Source organism: Drosophila yakuba, unplaced genomic scaffold (assembly GCF_016746365.2).
Source record: "Drosophila yakuba strain Tai18E2 unplaced genomic scaffold, Prin_Dyak_Tai18E2_2.1 Segkk58_quiver_pilon_scaf, whole genome shotgun sequence".
Lineage (NCBI taxonomy): Eukaryota > Metazoa > Arthropoda > Insecta > Diptera > Drosophilidae > Drosophila > Drosophila yakuba.
Window position 1 is genome coordinate 6,777 of NW_025048822.1, and position 16,228 is coordinate 23,004.

A 16,228-nucleotide genomic window follows, 5' to 3' on the forward strand; every position below is an offset into this window, starting at 1 on the left:
GTCGCATTAGTTTTCCGGCAACACACATTTGTAGACGCGTTCCTACAAAATATTTACATTTGCCAGAATTATGCGGAGCAAACTTTTTGCCAAGCACCCAGCAAAACTATTGTGCAACTTTTTTAAGGCGTGCAGTTGTAGGCGGTTCCTGCTAAACTTATGTCTGACTGCGATCTGTTGGTGCACAGAGACCTTAAACGTTAAGCTAAAGGCTATTTTGAAAAGATTTCAATTTGTATTTCAATTGAAAATAAGCAAATAAAATTAAATGTCCAAGAAAAGTTAATACATTGTTTTAACAAAGCTCAAGCTTTTTCTGGTTATATAACGAGTTATGTGATTTCAACTTTGTCTAGCTTTTTAGGAGGTCCAAAAAAACAACCATTTTGCAAACTCATGCTTTGCTTTTCTCAGTGCAATATATGTGTGCTGACTTCTTCTGGAGGGCAGTCATAAAAGTTTAATTCCTTTCTCTCTGGTTGTTGTAAGTAGCATCCCCCGGGGCCTACAACTTGCAGAAAACGCCGCCATTTTTGTTGAAATGACAACAAAAGTTTTCTGGCCGGGTTTTTGTGCGGGTGGTCGGAAGTTTTGGAGACAAGTTTTAAATGCTGTTTGCATGTTACGTGGCTTCCCCTTCACCCCTCGTTTTGGGAAGAACCTTTCTGGCCTCAAATTACTGTAATGACTGGGGGCTTTGAATTTTTGCGGCCTTCAAGGAATTTATAGCTTGTTACATTTAAAAAGTTTCTTAGAACTAATACGGAAATTTGTATTCATTTTACGGGGTAATTTGCTGAAATAAAATTCCAGATTCTGCACTAGCAAATTATTTAACCGCTTAAGTACGATGTACTTAAAAGCTTTTTAATTTAATATAAGGAGTCAATGTAAAGATAAAGATAAACACATTATCTAATAGAAGAAACTATTTAACGTTTCTTTAGTATTCAAAATTAGAGCATTTGGGAACAATTTACAAATAAACAAATACTTGGTGTGGTCTAAGCGTATTGCAGTTTAAATGTTAAGAAGAGACGATGAGGACGTCATCTTAATAACGCATAGTAATTTAGAACGTTTATTGTCGCAATTGACATGAATCTAAATTTTAAAGTAATTAAAATAAGCAAATAGCTTTTTTCATTTCGGAGAAAATCATTGAATTAGCTGGAAATGTGAGAATTGTGACACCGCAGTGACATCAAGGCGAGAACATTTTTCACACATATTGACTTTGGTTTTCATTTCGTGGCACGTTAACACACAAGCACTGTTTAGCAGTGGGTTTTGGCCAGGTTTCAATAGGTATCTATCTATATGTGATGTGGACCCGCCTCAATTCATTGCACGAGGTTCACACACGTGCCACGAGTCAGTCTTTGTTCGCGCTATTTATAAAAGTCACTGACACAGTAACTTGCTTTTCTCCTTTGGCCTTTATGTGGTGCTCGTTTCGCCACTTCTTCTAACTCTTGGTAGCAAAACCTCCCATAACATCCATATACCAAACCAAAACCCCACGCCTCCTCAACTCTTTTCCGCTTTGATAAGCAGCTTCTTTTGTTCCAGCGAGGAACTTTCTATGTGGGCAGCAGGCGAGAAACCCGTGCTCATATTGCTTTTGTTATCCTTGTTGTTGGGGCTTTTGTTCGGTGGGTGGCGACTGGTGGGTGGTCCGAAGGTGGAGGTGGGGCGACTTTGCCCGATGTTGACTAGCTCAGATACAAGCGTGTACTCAGATACATGCGATATGTATCTAGTAAAGATGCAGCTGCACAAACTATTCTTTCCTCCTCGTTTCCTTCTTTTCCAAAGATAAATTTATGTTTGCATTTTGCGAGCGATTTCGTGTTCTCTGCTTCAAAGTGGATGAAGTTTTACTAGAAGCTAACCTTAAAGTGATGTATTACTTTAGGTTTTAGGTTACATCTTAAACCAATAAACTTCAATCCTTAAACGTGGCTGCACTAGGATATCATAAGTAAAGGAGAACTGATATTTTGTAAATAAAATATTTAATTTTATTTATATTTCATTTAAATTTTAGGAAAGCCCTAAGATGTCACACGTCAAATAAATATTTCTAAAGTTACTGGTTACTATTGCATTGTTTTATTTGTAATAACTTTTAATATATTAATTATTTTGTGAGTGTTTGACGTTGTTGGCTTAATGCTACTTAATTTCTATTACAAAAAGCTATGATAACTGTAAAAAAATACTGTCAAATAGGAAGATGGTGTATAAGCCTTAATCCGCAAATGTGCGACTTCAAAGGCTCATACCTATCTGAGGATTACTCTACACACGTCAGCAGAAAAGAAAGGACCAATTCACTGCCATACCTTTTTCTTCTTAAGAAAAAAGCCTTTCGATACGTAAATATCTTAAGCTCCAAAACGTGTCCGTTTCGATTAGGATCCACTAGATTTGGAGAGCCTTCAATGACTTGGGGCTTTCGTCACAGAAGCCAAACGGGAAAAGAGTTGTTTGCGTCTTATTTGGCTATTTTCAGGGCTTAGACGTATATTTGTCTCTGAATCGAACCTGATTTAATGCCTTGTTTACCTATTTTCGTAGGCAGAGTTGATTAATGGTTTTGGCTTTTTGGCCAGCGGTTTAAAGACGAAGACCGTGAATCTCTGCTGCCGCAATTATTTTCCTCATTGGAGACTTGAAATATTTCTGCCGGATTTCCACCGGAAAGACAATCAATTTCAGCTTTCCCATTATAAAATTTATCTCCGTCGTTTCCTTCAATTGAAATGGCGTTAATTAACATTTCTTTTTGCATGTCAATGCACTGTAAAAAATCTGCAATGAAAACTAAAATATAATATTGCACATGAGTGTTGTGTTTTGATCCTATTTATGTAGATGAGTTTCAGGAAATTTGTTGTATTATTTTTTAACAACTTCAACTAAGAAGTAAATTGACCATAAATATGCCTTGTGTGTGTTAATGATTATTTGATTTCTCTGTACGTTACAGTTGGATCGCGTGACTCCTCGGGCAGTTCTTCGTCCTCGTCTGCCGGGTCCTCGACCTCCTCGTCATCGGGAAGCGGAGGCTCCAGCTCATCCTCCTCATCGTCTTCATCGTCCTCCTCGTCGGCTGGAAGTGGAAGTCCCGCCAAGTATCCGGTGCTGGTCTTCGTGCACGGCGAGTCATATGAATGGAACAGCGGCAATCCCTACGACGGATCCGTGCTGGCCAGCTATGGACAAATATTGGTGGTAACCATAAATTATCGCCTCGGAGTGCTGGGTAAGTGCTCTGCACACTCAAATCCTAATGCTAATTGATATGCCGAGGGCATGACCAAAAGGACGAAGGACAGCCGTACGGACGGGCGAGTGAGGTCAGTGCAATGAAGCGAACGTGCGCCACCCAATAGACCCTCTTCCCAGCCTTTCAACCTCCTTTCATCCCTTTCCCATCCAGCTGCAACATCAACTGCACTTCCGCTGAGCAACTGCAGCGGCTACCAGGCGTACATTTATTCCATAATCCAACTAATTTAGCTACAATCTGGCTCAAAATTCGCCAGCGGCACAGTGGGTGTTTAACTTGAATGGTACAAGTTTACTTTCTTTAACTTTCAAAATATATTCATTAAGCTATTCAAACGCTTCAAAGAGTATCCACATTAGGTTCAGAGACTTGTTCAATAAATTGACCGTCGTTATTAATGGTGTTGCTTTTAAATTGAAAGTGGAATGCATTACGCTGTTTAGTTCAGTTTCCGGTAGCTAATTTCGCCACTGTGCAAGACCCGATACCCTGTGTAAATAAATGCACAGACGAAATAAGTGTGACCTCATTTGGCGCCAGCCCCATTTCCCTCAGCCTTTCGGCCGCCCTCCCCGAATCTGCTTACCCCTCTGCCGTTGTTGCCGTTGCTGCCGCCGCCTCTGTTGTTGCAGAGGAAACGGAAGTGCTGACATCATGATTTGCACGCGTGACTTTGCACATTTTCCGCGCCCGGGAAAGCGGGGAAAAAAAGAGTGGCGTTTGACATTTTAAATAGGCAAAGCGACCGACGACTGACTGCACGAGTACGCGGCGGCTCGATTAAATTTCCATTCGCGAGCCAATCAGGCGGCAAGGAAAAGTGCTGATTAAGTGCGGAAAACCCCGGTCACTATTTGCAGGATTTCTGAATGCCAACACGGACCGCTACTCCAAGCTGCCGGCCAATTACGGCCTGATGGACATCATTGCAGCGCTGCACTGGCTTAAGGAGAACATCGCGGCCTTCGGCGGGGATGCCAACAGCATCACCCTCGCAGGACACGGAACGGGAGCCGCCTGCGTTCACTTCCTCATCTCGTCGATGGCCGTGCCGGAGGGTGAGTACCACAGCAATTCACGCTGACCGTAGCAGCTTACATATGTACATGTGGCAGACCCTATATCATTTGTCACTCGGAAAAGTGATATGTTTATCCATTTCATTTTAAAAGAGTTATTGGTGCGATGGCTTCAATTTCTCTACAAAGTTTCTGTTACTATAATGTTCTGCGTAACATGATTCTTACATAACATTGAACATGTATTTTATTTACATTCAATGAAACTAACAAAATACTAAAAACCTTATAAAAAAATAGTTTTCCCTAGACATTTTTTTTGCATTCTTTCCAAGAACTGTGAACTGACTTCGCCTGTGCTCTCTCTCATTTCCTAGGCCTGCTCTTCAACCGAGCCATCTTGATGTCCGGATCCGGCCTGGCACCATGGTCATTGGTCAGTAATCCGGCCAAGTACGCTGCCATCGTGGCCCACCACGTGAACTGCGCCTCAGACCTCCCACACGCCCACCTCATGAAGTGCCTGCGCGAGAAGACACTGGACCAGCTCCTCAGCGTGCCCATTCGTCCGCCGGAGTTTGGCTTTGCCTTTGGGCCCAGCATCGACGGCGTGGTCATCGACGGTGGCGACTACGTGCCCCCCGCCCCAGGATCTCCGGCGGCCCAGGCTCAGGCTCAAGCTTCCACGGCCGCCGGCAATGGACTGGGCGGAGAGGCGGGAATCGCAGCTGCGGGCGGCTGGGGAACACCGGGACAACTCGAGAATATCGGTGGGTTTTGAAACCCATCATGCTGGTTGCATGCAGAATTAATGTGTGACATTAGATTAAAATGTATATAATTTTTATTCCGTGTTGGTATTATGACTTTTCTTGTTTAGTTGAAATTATTTATTGCAATGTGCTACTGGAAAAGACCTCATTATTACAAAATTACGTTTTGTATAAAGTATTTATAGAAAATGCACTCTGCTTCATTTAATTACGGTAAAAAAAAAGGAAAAGGGGTTAATTAAATTCATTACATTTTGTATTAGTGGATCTGAACGCGGTTTTCGTTAACTCGTGAATTACTTTCATTTCCTTTGCATAATTAAAATAAATTATAATGCGATGGTTTTCCCTCCACACTTTTCATCCCCACACGGATCCAACGGCTTTCCCGATGATGATGATCTTGACGATGATGAACATGATGTTTCCTCACACATATGGTTGCACGAATGCCCAACAACGCTCACGCTTTCACAACGCGCGGCGGACTTTTTAATTAATGCAGTATTAATGAGAAAAACTGCCATTAACAAGTTGTCAAGGTAAGTTGGGCCAGGCCAGCAAATGCTTAATTATTTTTACCTGAACTCCTGCCCCTACACAAACACGTACATATGTATGTACATATATGCTGTGCTTACACAAAGCTAAATACGAGTACATTCAAAATAGCTTCAACCTTGTAAAGTGTTACTCAAAATCATTTGTAATGTACCATATATTTTGGTATTGAAATAAGCTTGTGTATGCTAATACATACAAATTGTATGATAAATGTTTAACCTAAGTAAACGTTGAACAATTAACGTGATGTTTTTCCGCAGTGCATGACTTCATGTAAACACTGTGACTATAATTAATTTAAAGTTTCGACTTATTTTCAGGCAAGCTTGTGTTTGCCTTGTTGGGTGTCAAAGAAGCTTTATCTTGACTTTTGCCGCGGTACGAGTCGTCAGTTTAGTAACCGATAAGATTTTGGGCAAAAACCTGCTTGGGGCCCACTTGCATATAATTAATTTATGCACATTAGGCACGCAAATGTTGGGCTTCGTTTCGCAATGCTCAACTCGCTGCTGGCCATTGTGGCTTTTGTAAATTTCTGAAGCCCAGTGGTGTGGGCCACTTGATTTATGCACTTTGTATTTGAGGCATTCTACAATGTTAATATATATTATTAACAGCTAATTGGCTGCGATTCCATATTTGATGTGCGGCTCTGCTGTTAGCCATAGTGATGGAAGTAATATAAACTACTTACTCAATTACTCAAACAGGGTAGTTGCAAAGGAAACATTTACTATATGGTATTTATCCTAATAAATGACAATTAAGATTTTATGTTACGGTAACACCTTTTGGGAAGTATTAGGAAGTAAAATGTTACTAGTATCGTCACTGGTGCGTAGTTTATACCTTATATCCGACTATAATCCTATAATCAGGGTAACTACTTATCTATGTATTTCCGTATTTCCAATCACTGGCTAGCTACATTTCAAGTCAAGCACCACGGCGAACTGCAATTGAATAGATAATTAACAGGGAATTGGACGACTGCCAGCCAATCAAACGCAATCAAGTCAATAGTTAATGAGAACTCTTTTTGAGTTGAAAATTGGAGCACTTTGGGGTCCTGGCTTTGAACTGCAACTAAAGTGCAGCGTTGCATTGTGGGTCGGGTCGGTCCAACATGAATTTATCTGCGTGCGCTTTGTAAACTGTCAATGTCCTGGGGGCTATTAGTCGGTCGCCCTGCCAAAGAAGTATAAATATTTCTTTGTGCACATTTAAAAGCAATTTGCCGAGCACACACGCACACACCGAATATCCAAAGGAATTCCATTAAACACATGCACAAAGAGCAAATAAAATTTGCCAAATATAAAACGCAAAACTTTCAACCGACCAATCTCTCCTTTCGTCTAAGTCCATAGCACGCTGTGCGTAAACAAATAGGGCAAAAATAAATTTAAAATTGCAAATGCTGCAAGGAGTATCAGCATATACTTGCCCAGCTGCTTTTGACCAAGAGCTACTTCAAAGTTTTATATCTATCAAGAGTGCGGTTAGTTGCAAGGGCGTGCTTCAACTTGCTTAACAAATGAATGGATCTAAAGTTTTCGGGCCAAATTATTGTGGCAGAGAGATAAATGTGAATTGACGCTTGAGGAATGCAATTTGTTGGCTGCAAATTTGTAATTACAAGGCATAACTTAAGTCCGCCTTTGGTTTATTTCTTAATTCGTGGGAGACCACTGGGCTTCCCCAACTTATCAGAAGAATCTCCTCCTTCCAATGAGTTATCAAATGTGGAACCTGAACCACCATTACTTTCAACATCCCTACTTACATAGGACTTTAAATATATAGCAGTCACTCTATAAGGGTTAAGTAGTTCATTCAATTGTATACAAATTGAGCGAAGCCCCAATAACCTGACCGAAATTTCGAACTTATTTGTAAGGCTTAACCCAACTGCTTAAGACCACTTTCGAGTGCACAATTTGACTTCTCTTTCTCAACCGAATTTTCGCAGATACGACCTGATGGCCGGCGTGACACGTGCCGAGGCCTTTTTCAGCTTCAATTCGGGCGACGTGCAATATGGAATCGAGGCGGATCGACGGTCGAGAATTTTAAAGGCCTACGTACGGAACACGTACACGTTTCATTTGAACGAGATATTCGCCACGATTGTCAATGAGTATACGGATTGGGAGAGGCCCGTGCAGCATCCAATTAATATCCGGTGAGTAATTGCGTTTGTATGCGAACCCAAGCCCCTTGAACCCGAGATTCCAGACGGGCGGAAGGGTAAAGACGGAGATTTCAGGGAGCCAGGTGGCTGGTGTGTGCCAAATAAATATTTCGTTCTTAATTAAATACGCAGTGACATGCCCGATCTGCTGCTCCGGTGCTCGCTTCCCAAGCAGGTTTCAATTAAAGGGGCTTAAATAAATCTTGATTTCAATCTTGTGGCAAATGAAATGCAAATTTTTTGCCCATTTCTGTCGGCCAAACGGGCAGCCGGCAAGCCGGCCTGCCAGTCTTCATAAATAATGTTTGGCTGCAATTTGTCCGCAAACGGGTCGCATAAGTGGCATGGAAATTGCTAGCACACAAGCCCAATCAAATATATGATTTGCTTTTCATTTTTCGATTTCAATCAATATTTATGTTTGCGACTAGGTCAAAGTGACAGCGCAGCTAGCATACTGGCATACGCAGAATGCATTCATATCATGTCCAATATATATTTCGACTCTCGTTTCGATTTCCTCAAACAATTTATTTGTGTTTGCATAATTTATGCGGAATTACATTTCAATATTTCGAAAGAAATACGCCAAACAAATTGATTCCCCCACTGCGACGCGTGGCGTATACTTAATACTTATACTGCCTTTCACAGCCTGCTGCCAAGCATTTCCCGGAGTTGTGCGGACGTGCGTTAAGTGGCCTGCAATGAAGCACGGCAAACGTTTTACGCTTCAACTCCGGCAAGGCCGCGTTTCCCCGGAGCATTGATCACAGGTGCCGAGGATGGAAATGCAGGTGGCGGGGTGGAGCAATACAAGAAATGGATTTGCTGCTCTGCCACCAGCCGCGCTTCCTAAGAGAGTTCTGTTTAACAACAACACTAAATGAAGTGAATAATTACTTACTTCACTTAAAACTTAATTTTTATAGCGCACTGAAAACAGTTTCGAACATTAAAGAACTCTCAGCATTAAGCACAAAATGTGCAAGTGCATCGGAAATACAAAAAAACGCGAGGACGCAAATACCTCCTGGTGGTTTCATCTTTTCTGCACTGAAAAGATATGTATGCAAATGCGCCAAATGGGTTTTATTCAAATTTTCCGTTGCTGCATTTCGACTGCTAAACAAACTAAAAAAGTGTGTAGGGCGGACAGACAAAAATAAGAGAAAGTCGGAAAATTGGAGGGGTGAAAAAAAACTTAAACCGAAATAGGCTTAGGCCAGCGTTGAGGGCTCCACTCGGTAAACAGGTAAATACGAGCCACATCAACCAAAGTGGCAGCACTCAAAGTGGCTTGTTAGTTGCGCACTTGAACACAGCTCGATTGGCGAAGAGCAATGGCAAAATAGCCGGAAAATTGGAATCGAGCTGAAGGGCGCCGGCGGGCAAATATTGAAAAATTGTTATTTGATTTTAATGTTGTGCTTTTTTCCACATTTACCGCAGGGACGAAACACTGGAGGCGCTCAGCGATGCTCAGGTGGTGGCTCCGGCGGCTCAAACGGTGGATTTGCACTCGGCGGATCATCGCAACTCGTACTTGTACGTGTTCGACTACCAGACGCGATTCGGTGATTATCCTCAGGTGAGTTCAAGTTCATCCTGGGAATCGCAAGGCAGATTAACAATAAAATCCATAAATGACAATTAAATGTATAGGCACTCTTTAGAAGCACTTTCTAATGTACAACAAATTATTTTGCTATATAAATTTGTTGATAATAGCATAGTTTAGCTCCTGGTTTTTAATGTAAATGCATACATTTTTAAAGTCCTTTTGCGAATACCTGAGTTGGTTTGTTTGTATGCCCCTCCTTAATTAATTAATTAATTAGTTCCCATCCTTAATTTGGATTCTGCTTTTCCGGGATTTTTCAGCGCCAGGGATGCATTCACGGCGAGGACCTGCCTTACATCTTTGGTGCCCCGCTCGTCGGCGGTTTTAATCACTTTACGCGCAACTACACGAAAACCGAAATCAGTCTATCGGAAGTTGTGATGTTCTATTGGTCCAACTTTGTGCGAACGGGGTAAGTGCAGTTCTGAATGCTACGGGCACGAACACTGAGAGAGAAATATTTTCTTGCACCTTTTATATTGAGCAATAGTGTTTACTAGACTTATATGCTCTCCGTTTGCGCAACTCAATTCAAATTTATGCAAGCACTATCCGTCCACTGCCGATACTAAACACACACTCTCCCCGATTCGCAGGAATCCAAATGAGCAAATGGAAACGGAGCATGGGAGTCGCCAGGAACGGAGTCGCTATAAAACAATCGAGTGGACAGCCTACGAAAGTGTGCATAAGAAATACCTAAATTTTGGTTAGTATGCATATTTCGCCTATTCAGTCTAAGCTTAATGCATTTTCAATTAAGTGTAGCTTATTAAGGTTTTGAAAAATACATTTAACGAGGATTCCGTTTCCATTTTGTATTTCAAATGTTTCCTATAGACACCAAGCCAAAGCTCAAAAACCACTATAGGGCGCATCGCCTCTCCTTCTGGCTAAATCTTATCCCGGATCTGCATAAGCCAGGAGGCGACAATGTGCCCGCCGCACACCACCAACTGCACGACGATGACGACGAGGACAACAACATAGCCAGCGATGCCTCCGTGAAGCCTCTTAATCCGCCTTACATTTCACGGGCTGCCAATGCGGCGGCCATGGCAAACTTTACGATTTTCACCAACCAGGTTTTCTCGCTGCTCAATCTCAGTTCACCGTCCTCGTCGCTACAAAGGAACGGGACACGCTACGGAGGCGGTAAGATATATCCGGACGATATGATGGACGGGGATCCCGCAAGTGGGGCGGCTAGTGCCTCGCAGGATAACGATGGTTTTGCGGCGTACTCCACAGCCTTGAGTGTGACTATCGCCATAGGATGCTCGCTTTTGATCCTAAATGTGTTGATCTTCGCGGGAGTCTACTACCAAAGGGACAAGACACGACTAAGCGAGCCCAGACCCCAAACCAAGCTGAAGAGACAGGAAAACGGACAAATGCCGAATAACATATGCGGGGATCTGGAAACTCTGACCATCCACGCGAAGAGCGATCCCGCCACAATACTGTCGCACCACCATGCCATGCAGCACCACCAACTGCCGCCGCCGGAATTCGCAGACATACCCCACCGAGCGCCGCCTCCTCCGAAGCACATGAAATCGCTGCAGGATCCGGGGGGCGGTGGTTCGGTCAGCGGATCGGTGGGCGTTTCCGGGGTGGTGCAAATGCCGCCGCCACACGCCCTCCAAGTGATGGGCAATCAGTGCGGCACTCTGACCAAAAAGAGCTGCATGAAGCAAACGCAGGCCCAAACCCAGCAGCACTCACCCGCCCAGCAGCAGCAGCAGCAGCAGCAACAGCAACAGCAGCAGCAACATGTGGTCACCCATCAGCAGCACTTGCAGAATCATCATAATCAAAGCATGACCACTGTGCTGACCACGGCCGGTGGATTGGTGGTGCCCACGCCACCCACTGTGCCGGGGATTGTGGCCTCCACCACACAGCACCAGCAGCAGCACCAGCAGCATCAGCAGCAGCATCAGCATCAGCAGCAGCAGCAGCAGCAGCAACAGCAGCAGCAGCATCAGCAGCAACATCCACTGATGGATGAGCTGCGTGTGTGACATTAATTGACCGTGCGTTTTAAATGTGATCTCTAAACGCACAGCCTCCCCAGCCTCGTCAGCTTTCCAACCCGAACTCCTTTCCCAATGCGTTTCAGCTGTCTCTATATATAAAGTACATAGTCTATATGGTAGCCCGAAAGAGTAAGACCTGTGTCTATCCAATATGCACAGATGCTTCTCTCCGCTCAACTTTGTTGCTAGTTGGTTTTAAAAATTATTCTGTAAATAGGTAACTAAGTGTAGATTGTTGTCGAACTCTTTATTAAGGAATGTTAACTTGGAATTACCACTAAGCTGCAAAGTCTTTAGCAATTGATTTTAGTGTTTATTTTCTTTTGGATGGAGAGCATTTAACACTAAATTCTAGTTACAGTTTTTTGAAATTTCATTTATCTATATTATTTTATTTAGTGCATATGGGTGATTGTACGCTTTAGTTTCTTCCAATTTAATACAACAATATCTATCTCACTTTATGTTTCAAGTAGTATTTTTCCATGTCACTATGTGTTTTGCAACTAATTAGGACCAATCAAAACTATACGATTCCAAGTTACGGACAAGTTTCCTTCTCTTCCTTCTGTTGGCGTTAGTATAAAAAATTGTGGTAGAATAAATATAGGAAAAACTAAGAGTGTTCTGAATGCAATAAGAACATGAAAAGAACATGAATGTTATTCTTCCAAAGACTGAATTATAATTGTGTATTGTGTGTAAATAATACTAGTTGCAGAATTAAAAGTACTACTCTATACGTACAAACAAACATTCATATATATATATTTTAGTTTTCAGAAGTATTAATATGAGAAAGCAGTTTTTAACCAAACCGAAAACCAAAATAAGACACAAGTCCAGAAAAAATGGCAACCATGAAATCAAATCATGTACAGGTGAAAGGGAGCTGTTCCTTTAAATTTTTGCAGAAGATTTGTAAAATAAAAGCTGTACAACTACCCCGAAAAACAATAGACGTAAACTAAACTCACACTAATACTGAACTAAGCTTTGGTCGACAGAAACAAACGAAACAAAAGCAAAATTAAATTAAACTGTTAATTGTAAGCATGCAGGTACTTTGTTATGTAACTAAATAAATATTTATATAGCCATTAAAATTAAATGCGTATATAAGCCCACACAAAATAAAAAACAATAATTTCCTCTATATAGCTACACAAATTTCCAGCTGCGGGATAGTTAAAAATTCCATTAGGAGTTAAGCGGGGCAATTGAAATGCGCATAGAAATCATAACAGATATTCATTACTTTTAGTTGTTGTATTATATTTTTTTTCATTCTGAATAATAACCATTTACAAACGGTTGCCCAAAATTGTAACTAAAATGGAAATGATACCCCAGAAAAACGGAATGGGAAAATTAAGCAATGGAACAACTCATTAAAGTGAAAGAGCACGAAAATGGCAACAATTTACGGCGCTTATTAAAATACTTGTATATTATATAAACACATTTAGCGGCAGTGAAAACAAAAGCGAAAACTATAATGAAAAACGGAAACCATTTACAGCCCCATTGAGAATGTATGTTTATAGCTTCTGTATGCATATACATACATCTAAAATTAAATTTATATATTAATGTAATGGTGTAAACTTAGAATAATTAGCAAAATAATACAACAAATATATATAAATTATATATAGAGTGCTACATAACTGACAAAACAAAAGGCTACTACTAAAACAAAAAGTCATAAAATCTATTGCGTTAGAAAATGTGTAACGATTTTGCGAAAGGGACTTAGCATTAAAAAATTCGGACTAATTGAAGTATAGTAAAACCAGAAGAACATAAAACCCTCTGAGAGAAGAAAGAAAAATTAGTTTAACGGTTTATAACCAAAATGTGCAGCAAAACAACTTGCAGGCATAAAGATGAAATAAAAATTTAAATAATAATAAAGTTGCAAAAATTATAAAAACTACGACTGAGGTGTTTTATTACAAAACGTAGCAAAAAAGGTAGGAGATATTTGGAAGGGGCCAGTATTCTTACACATAATACCAGCATGGGCACTAGGTAAAAATACATTTCCATTTCCAATGAAAATTGCCAAATCAAACGATAGTGTTAAGAAATGGAGGCATGTGAGCTTTAAGTTCCCATTGAAGCGTTAAACAGCTGCACACATGGGCGCCAACACTCGTTTATTGAGATACAGATAGTTCCTACATCTTTATGCGAAACAAATATGGCTCTGGCGCTCACACAGATACTGGATCCACACATCTGCAGCTCTTAACCAAATATTCGCAGAGCTGCAGCCCCAAGGATAAAGGAAAAATACAGACTTGCGGGGGAAATAGTTGGGTGGGTTGCGGACTGAAGTACAATAATGGTTCTATTGATAGCAAAATAGAATGGCAAAGGCAGAGCTCGATGGATAAAAGTTTCCTTAACGGAAAAGAGATGGATAAGAACGTAAAATCCATTGCAAATAGATTTATTATGTAAATTTGGAGGGCGTAAGTGAGTTCGCTATTACTCCATCAGTGTCTTTAATTAACAAATAGAAGGAAAACCGCACTCTTCCTCTATTCTGGAAGCCCATACGTACATACATATATGCTTAACGTTATAATTGAATCAAAACAATTTCAAACTAGCTGAGCTTTCGTCCTCTCTTCTCCCCTCTCCTCTTTTGGCTGATTTGTCTGATTTTCATTACCTATGACAAAATCCAATTGAAAGTCGCATAGCAATGGGGCAAAAAGGCGAGTCATGGCATTTAATCCCTTGGAAAAAGTTTCAATATCGTAATTCAGCTTTTGAGATACTTTATGCATTCATTGGTCGTACGTGTTATTCTTCGTCAGTTTCACTTAAAATCAGGAACCAAGATGGTGGGCGTTAGTCAAGCTGTGTTTAATTTATAAGCACAGCCCGGCAAAATTAAGTAATAAAAGTCCTCCAAGTGGCTCCCCTTCATCGTGTGAGTGAAAATTATCACTTTTAATGCTGCCAAAAAGGTCACAAGCCAGGGGCGTGGCGGGCGGGCGTCCTTCGACCCTTTGATGGGCGTGAGGCCAAAAGCCTCGATGGCTGGCGAGCTGAACATCCGTCCTGCCGTTACCCGAAGTCCAGAGAAGTTGATAATTTATGTTGCGAAATCTGCTGGAAACTGCCTTATACGCTAATAAAAGTATCTCCAAAGGGATAGCAAACAATTTAATACAAGGTGATTCAGATTTGCACGGAAACTATAGAGCACTTTTAGTTGATATATTTTTAAAGTGTAAATCTTATTGTTTTCCTTTGATATACTTTTAAGTCCACTAGGTATAAACACGTTTCCAAGGGGTAGCTTTAATGAGTATTCCATTATAATAATGATTACAACCTCAGTCAAGAAAGGAAAGGCAACCCGGAGTTTGTAGAGCACTTTTTGGTGAGCAGCAACGAACTGTTTAACTTATTATAATTTGCAATGAATTTTTTAACTGATTTTAATCAAATTAAAACCGAAATATTACGTGGTCGGATAACAATTTTATGCCGAACAAATTATGATCAAAGAAGGAAGTACATTTTTTTTTTTATATTATTTCCATGTCAGCTTTATAATGCAGTGGTCTGTTACGACTTATAATTTCTAGCTAGAATACACAGAACACATTTAAAAACGTCCCATGCTCAGAGACATACAACTGATATATAACATATATTTACGTATATAAAAGACTAGTTGGTGTCGCAAATATCTCCATTACTGCTTTGCGAGAGAATTGGAGTCGCAAACGTATCTTCATGCTGGGCCTGGCAGTACTTTTGAAAGTTTAACAAGTTCCAGTTTTATAGCACTTCAATGTTAATCCCAACCAAAATTGAGTTCGGGATTGCTTAACAAAAATTGGTCGACGACCAAAAAAAATTCGCACAATTTGCGGAAAGTTCGTTAATGTTTTTTCCAGAAGCCGTTGGAAAAGTTTAAACGAAATCGAAGAAAAGTAGCTGAGCAAAAAATGTTATATACACTATAACAGTTTTTCGTTGGGTAAACTTTATTTGGACGGCAATTAGTTTGTATTATTTTTCAGTTTACTTTGCCATTTATATTTGTTCTTTTTGCACCAGTGCCAAGTTGCATTTTTCAACTTTTAAAATATTTATATAGTGTGTTTTTGCAGCTTTTGCATGCTGCACTCGCATTTTTTTTGGGAACCAGGTGAAAACAGGATTCAGTACTATACGCTTTTTGAATGCCACAGAAAGTTTTATTAGTTGCTTGACCAATACCTTTCTTTTTGCTTCCCGCGTTTGGTTTCGTTACTATTCCCGTGGCACAAAAAACCAGAAATAACAAAGTTTGCCCATTGTCTTTTTGCCATTGTTGAGTGAAAACTTTGCACTCTCATTCAGTAGCCAGATAAACTCTAATCCAATTGGCAACAGCTATGAATAACCGTCTTAAAACCTTCAAAACCGCTCATTAGCCAGATTTACTCAATTGGCTAAGGGGATTTTTTCCTGAAAATCAAATTTGATAGACTAGATGTGCGTTTTGAGAGTGCAAACTCTCGTCTACTATTAGGAGGTCCCTTCCATAGAGTTTAGATCTCACATTCAGTGCACACGGCAATAATGGCCCTGCTACAATTTTGATCCGCCTTATTCGATACAATCTCCAACTAACCCAAATTTCGCACATATATGGAAACCATAATCTATCCATTCAGCCAAATCAAATCGAATCACAAAT

At 40.7% G+C, this 16,228-nt stretch overlaps 1 protein-coding gene across 1 annotated transcript; it reads left to right on the forward strand.

The window, feature by feature from the left end:
* Positions 1–2,946: 2,946 nt before the first annotated feature.
* LOC120322328 (neuroligin-3-like) lies at positions 2,947–13,342 on the forward strand (the record flags this gene model as incomplete). The annotated part of the gene is made up of 9 exons (XM_039377368.1): positions 2,947–3,271; positions 4,159–4,356; positions 4,695–5,087; positions 5,596–5,632; positions 7,627–7,839; positions 9,301–9,439; positions 9,733–9,884; positions 10,069–10,181; positions 10,313–13,342. Coding segments are annotated over 9 exons (2,757 nt in total), but the record flags the coding sequence as incomplete, so codon positions are not given.
* Positions 13,343–16,228: the final 2,886 nt, after the last annotated feature.